Source organism: Halichoeres trimaculatus, unplaced genomic scaffold (assembly GCF_033239565.1).
Source record: "Halichoeres trimaculatus isolate MK-OKI-2021-1 unplaced genomic scaffold, fHalTri1.1 fHalTri1_scaffold_13, whole genome shotgun sequence".
NCBI lineage: Eukaryota > Metazoa > Chordata > Actinopteri > Labriformes > Labridae > Halichoeres > Halichoeres trimaculatus.
This window is the reverse complement of record NW_027437191.1, coordinates 2,871,040-2,888,897: the sequence shown is the minus strand read 5'-3', so window position 1 is coordinate 2,888,897 and position 17,858 is coordinate 2,871,040. Positions and strand designations below refer to the sequence as shown.

Sequence of the window (17,858 nt, the reverse complement as noted above, 5' to 3'; positions counted from 1 at the left end):
TGTGTTGCTCACAGCAAACATTTACTGATGAGAAAGTGGGTTTGTAGGGGGAGGGAGGGGTCTTTCAAAAGGCTTTAGCTAAAAACAAAAGCAACTAAAATGTTGGTTTACAAAGACAAGAGATAATAAATTAGGTTTTTAAGCTGAGAATCATGTAAAGCTTCAGAGGAACAAAATGAAGCCTGAGAGGAACATGATATCTCCCCTTCAAAGAGTTCCTCTCCATCACTTCAGCACAGTCTAACGTTTTCTGATGTTTGTGTTTTTCTGCTTTAGATTCCTGTTTCTCTTGACTCCAACAACAAAGAAACAGAGAAAATGGACAAAGTCAGCGCCACTACTGCATGTCCCACAACCTCTGAGATGGCCGAGACAAACAACACTGTCCAGAAGGAAACCACAGCTAATCTCAATGAGTCCAAGAACCTAGACGCTGTCCTGAATGAGGAAGACATCACCAGCTCTCATGCTGCCTCACCAACTGAACAGGACGGGGACTCCTGGTCAGACAGCGAAGATAGCTGGGATGGTTACACCAATTCAGAGTGTTCCTCTGACTACAAGATCTCTGAAACCATCTCATGTCTCGATCAGAATCTCGATGAGGAGATTTCAAAGGCCTGCCAAACCTTGTTCCCAGAAGACCTGGAGACTGAGGCAGAAGACAAAGACAAAGAGGAAGACCAAACTTTGGAAGCAGAGTCAGCCTCTAGACTTTCCATCAGATCAGAGGCATCATGGGCCTCAGTAAAGTCTGTATTATCTTGGGCTACCTCCAGATGGTCCTCTTCATCCTCCATCCACACATTGCCCGAGGTTTACCAGAAAATGAAGGACAACGAGTCAATCACCAGCAGTGACAACCTTGGCTATCCTTTCCTTGACCTTAAAGAGGACGCTGTCTTTACCCCTGAAGAGGTCACTGTCCTTGATCTTGAAGACGATGCTCTGAAAGGGATCGAAGAAGAAACAGGGGTCACTGAGGAACTAAACTCTGACCCATTCAGCCTTAAGGTCATTGTGGTCTTCAAAGACAAACCAGAGGAAGGAGGGTTTTTACAGAGGAGGAAGAGGAAGAGGAGCTTTTTAAAATGGAGAGCATGGAGAAAGATCAATCCAGCTCCAGAGAATAACGTGGATGGTGAAATTAATTCAGCCAGTCCTGGGTCCACAGCTTGCAGGTCTGTCGATGACAAACAGGACTGTGCTTGTCCACAAGAGCCACCTTCCTGCAGTGGTGCAGTCCACAAGTCCATTCCTTTAGTCCTGGAGGACTTCACAGAGACTGATGACGAGGCACAATCAGAAGCTGAACCTGTGGAGCCGTTTTTGACTCAGACCGGCTCAGACCCTCAGGTTACATCATGTGAAGTGCCAGAGGACACATCAGTGGCTGAGGGGACAAGTTCACACATGGACAATTACCAGCCCAGCTATCCTGAGCCTCTAGAGCGCTGTGAAGTGACTGAAGACCCTGAGCCTGCAACCCAACCCAGGAAAAAGACATCCCTCCTGATTCACATCAGAAAAGTCTTCTCAAAGGTAAGGATGAATATACATCCAAGCTAATAATCATTTTGTCGGCTCAAGAAGCACCTTTCGATGTAAAGATTATTTTGTGCTGCAGCTGCATCATTTTAATATTATTTTTTATTGTGAAACAATAAAGGGATCTGTCCTTTTTTTGTTTTCTGAACTGTGAGCTTTATATATTCATGTATGTTGTGTCTGTTTTCATACTTTCAGAAAAATAAAGAGGAGAAGCCAAAGGGGGCAGAGAAGACGGATTCAGCTGAAAACGTCGTCAAACAGGAGAAGAAGAAGAAGGAGAAGAAGACCAAGGGTCCCTCTTTCTGGGCACGGCTGTTTCCCTCCAGGCGTTGCCAAGTTGTGCCTTTGAACCAAAGAGCAGAGCTTAAACTGGAGACCCATGTCTCCTTCTGTACATTCTCCTCCTAAATGTACCCTGAATAAAAAGCAAAAAAAAAAAAAAAAAAAAAAAAATGTCATTAAGGGATATAAATCTTTATTCTTTCAGAGAAACACTAACACAATAAGGGTTGTTTGGATCAAATCAGTCTGAAGTTTTACATTAAGTGTGTGTATCTGTTTATCTAACGTGTGTGAAGTGTCTGAATAAATCATGGATTTAGTCTCAGTGAGGTCAACAGGTTTCTGACTAACAACACCCTCTCTTTAAACATGCTAACAAGCTGCTGCTTTATTTGAGTTTGTAGTGAAATCCACAGGTAATGTCTCATCTTTAACCTCTCTTCATGCTTAGATGTAGCTAATGTCACATCCATCGTCTCACACTCCACCCTGCGGTAAACAAACTCACCTCTCAGAGAAACCCAAGTGTGAAAATCATTTTGTTGTACACAGAGTAATTGATGCTCTGTAATCTGATCTCTCATTATTAGAGCATTGTGTTTTTACAGACAGACATTGTTCATGGTAAAAGCCCTCCAAATGTGGATCTATTCATAGAAATGTGTTGGTTGCAATTATATAAACCCTCAACCTTTCTCTGGGGCAGGGTGCAGAACAAAAGAAACACGAGGCAAGTGATGTTAAAATGAACATTTATAATGACTCTTTGTTGCCGTCGCAAAAATAATCTTTAAAAAAACAATTCAATTATTAACACTGAAATGCTGACTTCACTGGTAGTCCACGAGTCATAAAACTAAACTAAAACTAAGCCTTGTTGCAAAAATCAAAACTAAATAAAAACTAGAATGCCCTCTCTAAAACTAATTAAAACTAAACTGTAATGGAAAATAAAATGTCAAAACTAACTAGAACTAAACTATAATGAAAAATCCAAAACTATTATAACCTTGGTCTTAGGCAGGAAAAACATGTGGAGCATGTTTTAGAATAGAATAAAATAGGACTTTGTTGTCACAGAACAAGTACAACGAAATTGAGGTCAAGGCAGCAATCAAGAAAACAAAAGTAAGAAAGTGTATAGAAAGTGCAAAAAGGTCCATAAGAAAATAGATGCTGACAGCTTGTCCATCATTGTCCAGTTCAGCCAGTCTCCACCTCCACAGGATCCAGGACTGAGTCTCCCCAGCAGTCTGTTCAGTCTCTGTCTCCTGGATCCTGTCTGCTCACAGCAGGTGAAGCTCTTCCAATGTGGCGTTGGTGTCTTACGTTAGCTCTGTTAGCCATGTCTGTGAATAGCATGATGCTACTCTACCTTCTGGTATCCCCTCTGTTGCTGGGTTAGCACAGCTAGCTTGCCCATCTTATTGGAGATAGATTGTGCGTTCCCAATAAGATGGGCGGATCTTAGCTCACACCTGAGAACCAGCACGTCGTCCCCACCTCAGTCTCCTCACTTCGTGGGAAGACATCTGGCTTTACACCAGTTAGCATTGACATGCTACAGGCTGCTAACAGCTGAGTTCATATATAAACAATGCAGCCATGGTTACATGTAGGATCTCCAGACAAACACAGGAGCAAAAAGTAGTAAAAAGTGACCAACAAGTGAGCCATACAGAGTAATGATCCACTTCAAATACAAAGATTACGAAAAAGAGACGAAAAAATTACAAGAAACGGACAAAGAAGAGAGAGCTACTGCAAAAGGCAGCCTTAGCCAACAGGTAAGCGCCTAGCAACATTAACATTTAACAGTGTTAATAAGCTCTAAGTGGCTTTATACACATTTTTAAAGCTGCTTAACTGGTGGAGAAAATGTTTTACTTGTGTAGATAGCATAACAATAAATAAAATTATGAACAACAGGTAAAAGTCATGTAGAATGTGTAACACATCCCGCATTAGTATTTCAGTTTACTGACTGAAAACAATGTAAATATGGACCAGCTCAGCTTGTTTGGAAAGGCACACATTCTGTATTAGAGTACTGTTAGAGGGGCTCAGCAGAGCAAAACAAAATTACAATGTTTGAAACACTTTAACAAAACCTTAAATAAATTTACATTTTTATGACAAAAAAAAAAAACTAAATTAAACCAGAACACTTACAAAAAAATTGCAAGATGCAAAACACTGTCCCGGGCTGCAAGGTGGCGCAACAGTTAGTGCTGCAGCCTCACAGCAAGAAGGTCACTGGTCTGATTCTCAGCTTGGCCAGTGGGCCTTTCTGTGTGGAGTTTGCATGTTCTCCCTGTGTATGTGTTGGATCTCTCCGGGTCCTCTGGCTTCTTCCCACAGTCCAAAAACATGCTCATCAGGTTAATTGAGCACTCTAAATTGCCATAGGTGTGAGTATGTGTGTGAATGGCTGTGTCAGCTCTGTGAACATGGCGACCAGTCCAGGGTGTACCCCGCCTCTTGCGCGATGACAGCTGGGATAGGTTCCAGCCACCCGCGACCCTGAATAGGATAAGCTGTTCAGAAAATCAATGAATGAATGAAAACACTTTTACAAGCATTGAGACAAAAACAAAGTTCGAATTTTGACCGAAAGGGAATGTACTACATGCCAAACATGATCCAGGATTGATGATACCTGTTTGTCAGTTTCTGTTGATGGAAGGTGTTCAGGAAAGACAAGGGGCAACATCCAGTTTAGAGAAATGAAGCCTATGAGGAAGTGCTAAAAGTTGCTGTTCATTCAGAATCTGCTTGAGTCTGGCTGTTGGAAGACCAGAGACCACGTACACACCAAGACAAAAAAAAAACAGACTTTACAGAATTAAAACATATTTACAGCCTGGTTCAAAAAACGTCTCGGGTCTGAAACACTGATTTCTCTATCAGCACACACTGAACGGGGGGGCTTTTTCTAACTCAGCATTTAAAAAAATACTAGGATCGTTAGATTATGGATTATTGCTGGGAATGGTCTGCTGCTGTGGAGTCGTAGTTTCACCTGAACTGTCACCACAATGCCAACCCTCTGTGTGTGTTCGGTGTGTGTGTGTGTGTGTGTGTGTGTGTGTGTGTGTGTGTGTGTGTGTGTGTGTGTGTGTGTGTGTGTGTGTGTGTGTCTCCATCCCTTTCCCTCTGTCACCCCCACAAATGCACTTCTCTTTCTCCCACTCTCTCTCTCCTCTATCTCTCTCTCGCTAACCCCATGAGTTTCCTCAGATCAGGGGCGTAGCTACAATTAGGCAAACACAGGCAGTTGCCTGGGGCCCCAAGATTCCCAGGGGCCCCCAAAGCATCTCTTAAAAACTGATTTGTGAAGTTCTCTTCAATTGAAAGCATTTCTTTTTTCTAAATCTTACTTCACATGCTTCAAAATACATCAAAAGGCTTAATCTTTAATGATGGTTTCGGGTACTCCCCCTCCCTTCTTATTCACTGGGCTATTCCATGTTACAACACATCTGAAAATTTGATTCAGAAAGAAAGTGGTAAAAAACACTCTTTCCCCAATTTATTTCTTATTTTCAACCAAGTCAGAAATAAAAACAATGTTGCTCTGAGATCTGAGATAAACATATAAGACTTTTAGGATTTTAAGGACTTTATCTAGCCCAGGAAACAGGATCATTTCCTCAAAATCAAACTTTTTGAGTTGGTGATAAACATTATTGTACAAAATCTCTTTTTTTTTTGATACATAACTCACTGGACAGGGGGTCAAATTAAAATACATTAACTTTAAAATAACAGTACCAAAAAGTATGCTAACTGTAAATATCACCTCTTTCAGTAGATTTTTTTCCAGTTTTATGTTGTGCTTGATATTTACATATTTTTTCTTTACTAAATTATTTTTTTCAATATTTACCTATTGTAATGTTTTTCACTTCATACTTTCTTGTTTGTAACTGTTACTCTGTAAATTCCCCACTGTGGGACAAATAAGCTGTCAATTGACCATAAAAGATTTCAAATCCAGGTCAAAGTGGATTCAATTATGTTTTCACTTTTTTCAAAATCAAACCAAAGTACAGAACTTGAGGAAATGCATTTAGTTTCAATAAGTTACCATGTACAAGATTAGCACTGTTTCATGCCTTGATTCTGGGAAAGAGACAGTGGACCCAGGGAAGGCCAGTCTGGCTCTGAGTTACAAGGACATGGAGGGCCCCATTGACTGGGTTTGCCTTGGGCCCCCAAACCACTAAATACGCCCCTGCTGTAGAGTATAATGGGCATGAGATGCACATCATGAACCTATTTTTTTTTTTCTCCTTGTGTTACCCAAATGTTACAGTCTGACTTTGGTACGTTAGTCTCTCTTTATTACCTAATTATGAAATACAACCTTAAAACGGTATACCTGTTAACTCTCTGAAGTTCACGTGATCTCTGATTGTTTTGGGGCTTGTTTTGAAAGTGTTGTCTCTGTTAAATTAAATTTATATACAAATCAACTTTTGAACAAATATCTCAGAGTATTAGTTAAGGTGATAAATTAATGTTTTTGAATAAAAACCTGAAAATAAGGTAACAGCAACTCAGAGTTATGGAATGAATCGGTCACATCCCATTTGCAGGAAGTAAAAAGAACTCTGAGTAAACTCATCTCTGTGGTGGTCTGCTCAAAATACAATCAAGTGAACACATGGATAAAATGACATGTGGTGTATCTGAGCTAATAGGAGCTGCTGCTCTTCATCCTGATCCCCGACTGAGTGACTGACTGAGTGACTGAGTGACTGAGTGACTGACTGATGTGGTTGGTTTGGTAAATGAGGAGACAGGAGCCCATAGAGTTCCTTTTATTAGAGTAAATCACAACACAGGGAGTAGTGCAGCCATGTCGTCAGGGACACAATACATGCTACAAAAGAATCCTCGTACACGGTTGCCTTTGCTTACATTTGGTTTCTTGACAGCAGTAAGAGTAATAACAGGGTTGGAGTTAGAAACCTGGTCAGGCCAAAGATGTTCATGTAAAGAAGTTCAGATCACAAAGTGACGGGGATGGGGGGCGGGCCGCACTGCAGAGAGATGACCATGGACTATCATGCTTGATCTTTATTGCAGTACTGAACATTATGATGTATTATATTTCCCTTAGCCTTCTTTAGCAGCTTCAGTGCTTGTTGGTGAGGGTCTGCGCTGCCTTCAGACAGGAACAGGTTGGCTTCTCCAAAGTTAGAAGGTGGCTGAGAGGTCTGTTACCTACGGCGTTACGGAGGGACCACACTTCACTGAACTTCTCTACATTTCCGATGCATCAGAGCGTGTACGATTTGTGAGAGAGAGGGCAGTAAAAAAGTAGAAAAAGGCTGATTGGTTAAGGAGAAACACTTCCAGGGTTTGTTCAGGGCTGGGCCTACTGAAACACACAGCTTTACACACGCTGGCTGGGTGGTCCTCTACTGGTTACGTGTTTAATGAAACGCCATTCACTGCTGCTCACGGAACGTGAGCACTCATTTACTTCCACTGAAAGAGACAGACGAGAGAGTTCAAATGCTGCCCAGGCCTTCTTTTCTGTAATGTCAGAGTCTTAAACACACTCTTCTGAGTTTATCCTACTGATATGCGATCTGCAGGCTAATTGGAAACAAAGGTATGTGTGTTAGTGTGTGAAATACGCAAAGATTATAACATAGTCTGATAACAATGCTCTACAACTATAGATGAATACTTGGTTTTTCTCAGCTCTAATTCAGCTACACTACCCTTGGTTCTTTCTCCTGAGAATCACGTGGTAAATGCTTGGATCTCACTCGCCTCTCGTCAGTTTATCTCTTTATTTCTAACGTTGCTTCATGAAGATGGGTTCCTCCGCTGTCAACATGTCTCAAATCTTCATGAAAGTATGTGTGTAAATGCAGAGGGGCAGGGAATAAGTCTGTATCAACACGTTCTACAGCTAATCTACAAGGAAACATGCTCCCACAGCTAAAGCAGTCAAAGAAAGAAGAAGAAGGGAAAAACAACCTGACCAATCATAAAATCACTTCCCCCCAAAATGACGATACTTGTAGAAGGACCTCTTTTTGCTTACGGCGTCTGTGGAGTGACACCGTGCTGCTTTTGATAAGGCTTTCTGACTGCGGTCACAGGATGCTGGATGAGGAGGTTTTTAAGGCAGAACCTAAAGGCATGCAAATGAAACTACGTTTACAGCGTTGTCACTGACGGTACAAGCATGTTTCAGAAGGAAAAGTTGGACAAATGCTAATCCATCTCTTCTAGCTAAAAGTCAAGACGGTGGGTAGAGTCTTCTCAGAGGCAGATACATTATCGTAGGGAGGTTCAGTTGACGTTACTCAGTATTATGAAACACATACAGCTAGCATCAGTAAACTCGGAACAATAAATAGAGTAGCGGCAAATTCAACGTAGCACATCACTGATGCGCAAGCTCCAGTAGAATGAAACTTTATGGAAAATACTTTGCACACTTCACATTTTGGCAGTTGATCTTTGAATAATTTAAATATATATTCATATTTATATACTGTATTTATATATATTATTTGTGCAAGGTGTTTATATGTAGTGAGAGTTGTTTTGGTGTGTGTTTGTTAGTGTGTGTGTTTGCTGTGTGAGTGTGCATCTGCACACGTTGTGTGTAAATCTTTTTATAGCAAATAACATTCTCATGCACACGAGTGTTTCAAACACAAGAAGCAGATCCATTGAAAGGTAGTCCAAGCATATATTTTTGTCAGTGGAAATAGCTGCAAACTGAATGGAACATGAAATTCTTTCTGTGCAGTCCGTGGCGGCTGGTGAGGCACTCCGCTCGCCCTCCGCTCGCCTATTTCTGGAGGTCACACTGCAGCAGTAGTACAATGGACGGGTCGCTCTTGGCCGCCTCTTTGAACTCCTCCAGGCTGATCTGATCGTCGTTGTTCTTATCCATCTTGGAGAAGATCTTGTCCACCCGCTGCTCGGGCGTCAGGCCGTCCTCATTCATTTTCATCATGATCACCGTGCCGACCATCTTGTAGATCGCCTGCAGGGGGAGCAAGAGGGCAGCGGATATTTAGAAGGTGCTCCTAGAGTTATGTAAGCAGAGGGAGTGAGGGCTTAAGGAGACATGGTTAAGTGCGTAAAGGAGGTGTCCAGCACAGATGGTGCTCTGATAGGTCAGCTGTCAGATGGCCTCAGCTTTTCTGTGCCATCTCCTGATGAAGCATCAGATCAGATCACTCTGTGCTGCCTGATAATATCAAACGCATACTTTTAACTTTTATCTAAAGGTGTTCTTCTACATGCCTGAGCTGGAGGAGAGAGATTTTCCCCTCTTATAAATTCTTATAGATCCCTCACACAAACAGAATAACATAACACAGTCATCAGTCATCATCAGACTCAAGGGTCTTCAACCTGTGGCTCTGGAGCCTCATGCAGCTCTTTGACTCCTTTGCACTGGCTCCTTGTAGATTTGAAAAAATATTATTGAAGTAAAGAATTTTTATTTTTCTTACAGAGGGTATTGATAATTAAAAACATTGACACTGGATAAAATCATGCATTAACATGAAGTTGAACTAAATCTTCATCCCATCTGTTAATAAAGCCTGCACCGCTCTACTTCACCTCCTACAACATCAACAGCCCACCAACTTTCCATGCACCTGTGGCTAACCTCAAGTTTAACAGCCCTGGGAAGATAACTACATCTACAAAAAGACTAATCTGGGAAAAAAAATACAGATTTTAAATCTGTGTGGATGGATTTATTTAACCCAAAATGTGCGTAATAACCATGCTTGGTACGCAGAAATTAATAAGCAGACAACAAAAACTGATGAGTTGAGCATTGTTATCACAATATGTCGAATGTGTGATCGAATTCAATAATTTTTTTTAAGTTTTAAAAATTTTAGCAAATTTTTGGAAATCTAAATTGTTGAAATTTTTTAGCAAATTTACGTAATTTCATTTTTTTGTAAAATTTTGATATTCCATTTTTTTGCAGATATCATTTTTTTCTGGATATTTCTATTTTTAATATTCATTTATTCATTTTCTTCAAATTTTAACAAACTTGAAATTTCAAAAATTTGTTTTTCACATTTTTTTCCTTTTTTGACAACTTTTTTTCAAACTTATTAAATTTCACTTTTTAGAAATATTTGCAGATTTAAAAAAAAAACAAAACATTTTTTTTTACACAATTTTTTTGTTAATTTTTAAATTTCCACAATCGTTCCAATTTTTGAAATGTTTTTTATATTGTAGCAGATATATTAAAAAGAAAAAAATCAGAGACATTACACGTTCATTTTCATAATTGAAAAAAAAAAGCATCTTGGTAAGATAATTATTCTATATTAGTTTTTAATAATGTAAAGATTTTATTCGATTGTCTTTATTGTGAAGATAAAGTAGCTCCTGAATGACTTGAATCCAGGTGATCAGAGGAAAATGGCTCCTATGAAAGTAAAGGTTGCAGACCCCCGCTCAGACTAAAAGTTCAATGCAAACGAGTCATTTCTTCTGATTTCCTTTTTTCCATTCATTGATGTCTTTTGTGTGTCTTAAACTGCTGAATGAACCTGTGAACCTATCTTTGAGTTTTTAATAAACTCACAGGAGAGGCCATTTATTGTGTCTGTTGCTAAGTAACAATATTTCCCTCTGTGTTACAATGAGATCCATCACACACAATCAAAGCGATTCAGATTCTGTTGGAGTACTGTCTTTAAATACACGCCTGCCTCCTGTTGTTTATCACATGTTGTTTTTGTTTTTTAATTATCATTGACTACGCCCCTGCTGTAACCTGTTAATCAAATACTTGTTTGGGAAATGCACCATTCTTTCTGTTCTTGCTGAGACTGAGATGTTTGGATTGATAGTGTTCATTGTGCTGGCAGGTGGATTTTTGCAGATTTCAGCAGAGGCAGATTTTACACCTTTTGTCAGATAGTGGAGTCACAGACTGGCTAAATCTTTTGTAAAGGGTCCATAGAGGTCAAATCAATCCTCAAACCATCCTTGCCAAAGGACGGTCACTGAACCTCAGTCTGTGACTCCACTCAGACTTTGTTTTGTCCTTGATTCTTTAAGAAGTGGGTATCATTTAAAAACACTGCTTGGCTAAATAAAAATGCATCTCTCCTTTGCTTTGGTACCTCAATGATCTCCAGCATCTCCACCCGTGTGATCTTGCCATCTCCGTCCAGGTCGTACATGTTGAAGGCCCAATTGAGTTTCTGCTCGAAGCTTCCTCGTGATGTGATGGACAACGCGCAGATGAACTCTCTGAAGTCGATGGTGCCGTCCCCGTTCTTGTCAAAGGTCCTGAAGGCGTGCTGAGCAAACTTGGAGGCGTCACCATAAGGAAAGAACTGAAATAAACACAGAGGACAGAGAGTGGCTTTAGAGATCTGTGTGCCCCACTCCTCCATGGTTACGACCTTTGAAGCTGCTTTTTTACATTTTACTGTCACTTCAGACGACCCACAGCCTGCAGTCTTTTCTAACACAAGAGTGTAAAACTGAGTCTGCACTGATCCCTGAAGGAGGTTCTGGGGCTCAGGGGCTCAAATCTCCAGCCTGTCCAGCTACTTTGAACTACAGGCATGAAATGTTTTGAGCATAACTATCATGCCTAGACCCATGGCTTTTTGCTGAGTCACATTTTGCTGCACATGTGGCAGCTAGGACATGCTCCGATCGGCAGGCATCGAGTGAGGGCTCGCTCATCGCTGCTTGCAGCTTTAATTTGAATTGGATATATATATTTTTAATGTTTTAATGTAAGAAAAGGGAACAGTAATCCTCATTATTTTTGTGCTCAGGTTTAATATCTTCAGTTCTACTGTTCTATTGCTCAGTTCACGATCTAAAGTTGTTGAGACCAGAACTCAATTTGTTATTTATTGTTTAATTTTATCTTGAAGAACACAAGCCATAACAAATATAGTAGATCTAAGGAACAACTGTTACAGAGTTTTAATAAAGATTGCATTTTCATGACAAAAATGAGTAGTTTTTTGAGGCACTAACTGATATGCTATATGCTATTACAGTCAGTTGACATGATATTTGCCCATAACATTGTCAAAAAGGGCAAATGTATTACACTCTTGGCTGGTTATTACGTTATCAGCTCAGTTTTTACATTTTCAAAGGTTTTTTTTGCATCAGGCCCATACCGTACAGAAGTGTATTGTATTCACTTGAAGAAAAAAAACAACTCAGGTTTTTCAGAGTATTTTATTCGTAGGTTTGTTTTTGTTATATTATTTTCTGTTTTTCTGATTAATATTTTTTTATTGGTTTGTTTTTTGTTATAGTAATTATATTGGTTTGTTTTTTGTTAAAAAAATTTCTGTTTTTATGAGTATTTTTTTGTGGTAATTAATTTTGTTTTTCTGATTAATATTTATTATTGGTTTGTTTTTTGTTGTAATTTTTCTGTTTTTTTTTGTGGTAATTTTTTCCTCCTGTTTTTAGGAGTAAATGTTTTTTTCCTGAAGTATCAAGCTACTTCGAAATCCCGTGAGAACCTGCAGACACTCCCGTGGATGTGTGGTGGCTGCTGTGTCCCGCACGGATCAGAGATCCTGTTCGGCACATATACGCCTTATCCTTAATTTCCTACCGGTCTGTACCCGGTCAATAAAGGTAAGGTATTAGCCACACACAGGATACGATACCCTTGTTATGTGTTCAACTTTATCCTTATATTGTATATTTTTAGCCTATCGTTCAATGTAATACTTAAGGAACAGACGAAGAAGTGGCATTAAAAAATGCATTGCTTCTACATTGGAAAGCCGGTAGAACGTTAAGGATAAGGCATATATGTGCCGAACAGGATCTCTGATCTGTGCGGGACACGGAGCCACCACACATCCACAGGAATGGTCTGCAGGTTGGAGGTTCTCGCGGGATTTCGAAGTAGCTCGATACTTTAGGAAAAAAATTACTCCTAAAAACAGGAGGAAAAAAATTACTCCTAAAAACAGGAAAAATTATAACAAAAAACAAACTAATAAAAAAACATTAATCAGAAAATCAAAATTAATTTCCACCAAAAATTACTCATAAAAACAGAAATGATTATTACAAAAAACAAACCAATAAAAAAATATTAATCAGAAAAAAAAAATTAATTACCATAAAAACAAACTGAAGAATAAATTACTCTGAAAAACCTGAGTTGTTTTTTTTTTCTTCAAGTGAATGCAATACGCTCTCGTAATACCGTGATAACCAGCCAATAACATATTAAGTTATTACATTGTTGGTCAAAAGTTATTACGTAATAGGTTCAGGACTTTGATAATGTTATTGGTCAGTTATTACGTTATGGGCCAATTACATTTTAAAAAGGCCAAATTTATTACGTTATGGGTCGTTATTACGTTATGGGCTTCTACAAGGTCTGATTATTCTTAACGCCAAGCAAAGGAAAGTCAGGCTCGCTGGTGCACAGCAGCAGACTGCTCCTGCATCACACTGAAGATCAGCTGATCTGAAGTGTTACACATGCTCTCTTTCACCCTTTCAATAAAGAGCCTGCAGAAACTTTCCTCAGTGACACCAGCAACAAAACTTCAAAACTACAACTGATACAGACTCCAGCTGTAAGCAAAGAACCTCAAGCTATAGATGTTAGCATTGGTGTTTGATATTTGAAGGCAGATATTAGTATGCATGTGAAGGTTTTCAGTCGTCGAGGTGAACAGTCTCTTTGACTAAAAATAATTGGTATATATATATATATATATATATATATATATATATATATATATATATATATATATATATATATATATATATATATAACATATCGTTTGATTTTTAAAGAGGTGAAAAAACTGATGACAGATAGGTTGGAGTGTTTTGAAAAAGGACCTAAATAACTAAGATATGAAGATGTAAGCTCTGAATTAGGTATAATTACAGATTTATGACTAAACAGTTCATGGCTGTATTAAAACAGCTGATTTATACATGTGTAGCTTTTTGAACCAGTGTGGATTCTCCTTAACCTCCTCTTACCTGTGAAAACCATGACCACGCCCATTATAATAATAGCATGAGAGACAATTTGACATGATTACAAACACATCATGCTCCACCATTAATTGAGGTATTGTGTTATTAGGTATTTATTGTGAATAGAGATACCATTTTAGGAAAATAAATGTTGAATCAATGTTGAATGTTCTGTATCTGTCGGTCTCTGAGGGCTGAGCCTCCTGAAACTCTGAGTCTAGAAGCGTCCCTGCTAAGGACCTACCAGGCCAACAGCATGGAGAGGTTATAGTCTACTCTCTGGCCTCGTAGGTTCAGCATCACCAGAGTTCTCTCCTGGTGTCAGTTAAATGATGTTTTCTGTCTGACAGGATGACATGGGGCAGTAATCTGTTGATCTATGACTGCACTGTTTGCCTCAGGAAACACTTTGGTTCTGCTCAGACCTTAAAGCTCCTCTGTCTCTCAGCAGTCCATGTCGCTGCTGTGTTTCCTACATGCTGCAGGATTAACGCAGCAACACGCTCTCCTATCTTCAAATACAACATTTTCTGGTCTTGCTCAGATTTCAGTTTTTGTGGTGTGAACTTTTTAAAATAATTTCAAGGTTGACCAGTAACTTGTAAGTACACATCTAGAAGCAGAGTATCAAGGTTACACCTTTCAGCACAAAGGCATCCTGGGAGGAAGAATATCTGTTACACACACTCCAAAACTTTAATTTAAATTTACACAATTCAGACTCAGTTACAGATCAGCGACCATGATCTACATCTGTGAGGACGACCAGACATCAAGCACAGATTCACAGAGAGACTTTCACACACTGGCCTTTGGTCGATGCTGCGCTCCTCAACATTTCTGTGATGTCTCAAGACCAGGGACCAAGGTTTGCTTCAAACTTTAGGTTTCTGCACACATGAAGAGGATTTCTGTGAATCTGCTTGATTACTCTTCCTCATGGACTCATTACAGTCTTACCACACAGAAAAATCATAAATGAATTTCAAATCATGCTTCTCTAATTCAAAATAATGATTCAAATCCAGTTTCGAGCTGCACAGATCTGTCAGAGAGGTGGAGGTGGTGTAGAAAACACTAATGATGTGGATTTAAAATCCTCCTTCTGAGCCACCAACACCAGCCACTCCTTCAAACAAACTAACAAAGTCTTCTTTTTAAGCTCCTACACCCACTCCTACACCTTCTCCTGGCCCTCAGTGCTCTGCTGTAGCTGTTCCAGCGCTGGGTGTGCTGCTCAGCGCTCACACTAACTACTCTGAGCTGGCTGTGAGATCTAAACAAAGAGTCAAAGACTGGAGAGTTCTGGAAATCTGAAGGAATCTGCAGAGTAATGAGAAGTAAAAGCCATGTCTTCATCAGTTCATCTGTTATTAAGACACAAATATTTATCCCAGCAGCTTTCATCTTCAGAAACAGGAGTCAGGACTTCACCAGCTGCTGGAAAACTCTCCACAGTCTGCAGAAAGCAAAGGTGTGTGTCAATTAGTCCAAGGTGGTGTAAGCTACTCTGAGTTTTGTCCTTGCTTGTGTTCGGAGCAGATGTGGAGGATGCTGCCTGTAATAAGAGAAACCGGCCCAGCACGCACCAACTGTCTGCAGTCACAACAAGAGGTGGACAAGTCCCTGAATCCTGATCAGGGAGGAGAGAGCGCAGTGGACGGGAGATATGACAGAGAGGGGGGAAGAAGGACAGAGACAGAGGAGGAAAAATAAGACAGGGAGAGACTGGAGGAGGCTGCCTGTTTGCACCCAGGTCCCACCCATGTAGATTCTGCTGCAGCAGCAAAGTGATCAGACTGTAGAGAGAAACCAAGAGACAGACGAGAGGAGGGGGAGGAGGAGGAGGAGGAGGAAGAGGAGGAGGAATGTCAATGAGCCTGAAGATGAGGAGACAGAGGAGAGAGGAAGGAGGAGAATTAAGTGAGTGTGACAGAGAAAGTGTTAGCGCTATGAAGCCCCCTCCCCACCAAATTGCACAGGTTCCTATCTGCCCCCCTGCTGTGCAGAAGCCAAACTCATTTGTGGAAGGAGCCCCCTCGGGATGGAGAGGGTGCTGGAGCAGAGCTGCTGGGATGCACGGGACACCGCCTGATGGCTCCTGCACAAATTTAACGTGGCTTCCCTCCCACGAGCCCTGCCGCCTGCCCCCCCACAGCCCCCGTACAGCCCCGCTTCAGCTCGTTTGCCCAGAGCCGGGGAGAGCGGTGCGAGGCACGGGATGCAGTAGGACAGGGTGGGGAGAGGGGGAGCGAAGAGTGAAGGTGTCAGAGAGACACTGAGGATGGGAGGGAGGGAGGAGGAAAGGCACTGCGGCTCTTTCCTCAATCTGGCAAGTTATGAAACACTTTGTTGTGTAAAAAGAAGGAGCAGGAGAAAGTGGGGCAGAGGGATGAGGCTGTGAAACTCCACCATCTGACTTTCTCTGGTTAATCTGCAGTGTGTGTAAAAACAGACGACAGGACGGGAACAGCAGCTGCTGAGGGAGGAAAGCAAAGTCCTCACTAGATGGCACAAAACCACCGTTTAACGGCGCAGAATGACCGAGCCAGGACCTGGAGCCATTGTTTCCTCGCCTCTACAGCAACAGATATAAAGCTGTTAACATCTCCATTACATCCTGCTCCTCTCCTGGTTTGGCTCCTGCTACTCCCTGTTAAGCCTGCTTCACACGGCTGTTCGCCATCAGCCTTCAAAGGACAGGCTGGACGCCAGACCATCTCTGTCCACTCAGGGAACAGGCAGAGAGACAGGCAGAGAGGCAGGCAGAGAGACAGGTACAGGCAGAGAAACAGGCAGAGAGACAGGTACAGGCAGGGAGACAGGTACAGAGACAGGCGTGGATGGCTTTATAAAGGCCAATGTGTTCGTGTTTCTGTGTGACAATGAGCACGTGGCAGAGCCTATTCTGTGAAACAGATACCCATCCCACACACACACACACACACACACACACACGAACACACAGCCTGAAACATGCTGCTGTTAAATGGAACATTAAAGCCTTGATAATCAGCAGGCGGGCTGGCCCTGGTGCTGATCCAAAGGCTGGGAGTGGGAAAGCCAGAGAGGGAGAGAATAAAAAAAGGGAAAGAGGAGCGATAGAAACACAGAAAGAGTGTGAACGGAGAGAAAGCACAAAATAGAAAGACACACTTTACTAGTTCCACTTAAATCAAGGCTTTTTCACACTCAGAACAGAGACTGAGTGTGAGATCAGAGAACAGATGAATAACACAGCTCCAAGCAGAAGTGATTCAGCAGTTAACGGTGAAGAATGACTCGCTTTGAGAATAACTGAAGAGTGAAGGAACAGGAATGGGCTCCAGTTTGTGTTGTTGTTTGCCTGCACTGGTTTTGTTGTCAGATCTCCAGGTAACAGCTTCGCTGGACGGACATCTTGTAGCTTGAGAGCTTCCAGAGGGGTGGGGCCTTAAATGCAGCTAAGATCTACGTTCTATGTGCACTGTCTGTAGATCCATGTAAACAGGTTATTGTTTTCTACGCTCCAAGTAAAAAGATTGGTCTGAAAGGAACAGAGATCTAATCCGGCTGTCATAATTAATACGATGCAGAGTCTGAAATTCTTCTGAGCAAGAGAGGGATTCTTTGATTAGAGGAAGATTTCAGGTTAACAAAAAGTGAAAAAATCTGTGCTTTTTTATCCTTCATGTTCTATTCGTTTGCAAAGAATACACCTTTGAAATGAATTCTGCTAGTTGCCTTTACAGCATTAACATGTTTTACCTGCTTGTAAAACAAACCGCTGTCTTAAGTCAATCATCTCCTCTGTGATTAGACTATTCAGTGCTTCTTAACTATCTTTTATCTTGGCACTGCTTATCCCTTATCTTTTATCTATCTTTTACCTGATTTATTGATTGGAACTTGTATTCATTCAGTCTGACTGACTTTTAACTTTGCCCAGTGTCATCATCCTCTTCTAGTCTGTTGTGTTCGAAACTTTTAACTCTAGTGTAGTTCTTTCACTGTTG

General features: G+C 40.9%; 1 protein-coding gene across 1 annotated transcript in view; it reads right to left on the bottom strand.

Moving 5' to 3' along the window:
- Positions 1-8,464: 8,464 nt before the first annotated feature.
- Positions 8,465-17,858, bottom strand: part of vsnl1a (visinin-like 1a) — a 64,539-nt gene continuing 55,145 nt past the window's right edge. Inside the window, exons 3-4 of the mRNA XM_074685343.1 lie at positions 10,986-11,201; positions 8,465-8,857 (exon numbers count right to left, since the gene is read on the bottom strand). Coding sequence (XP_074541444.1) covers positions 8,660-8,857; positions 10,986-11,201 — 414 coding nt within the window. The 3' untranslated portion in view covers positions 8,465-8,659. The remainder of the gene's footprint in view (positions 8,858-10,985; positions 11,202-17,858) is intronic.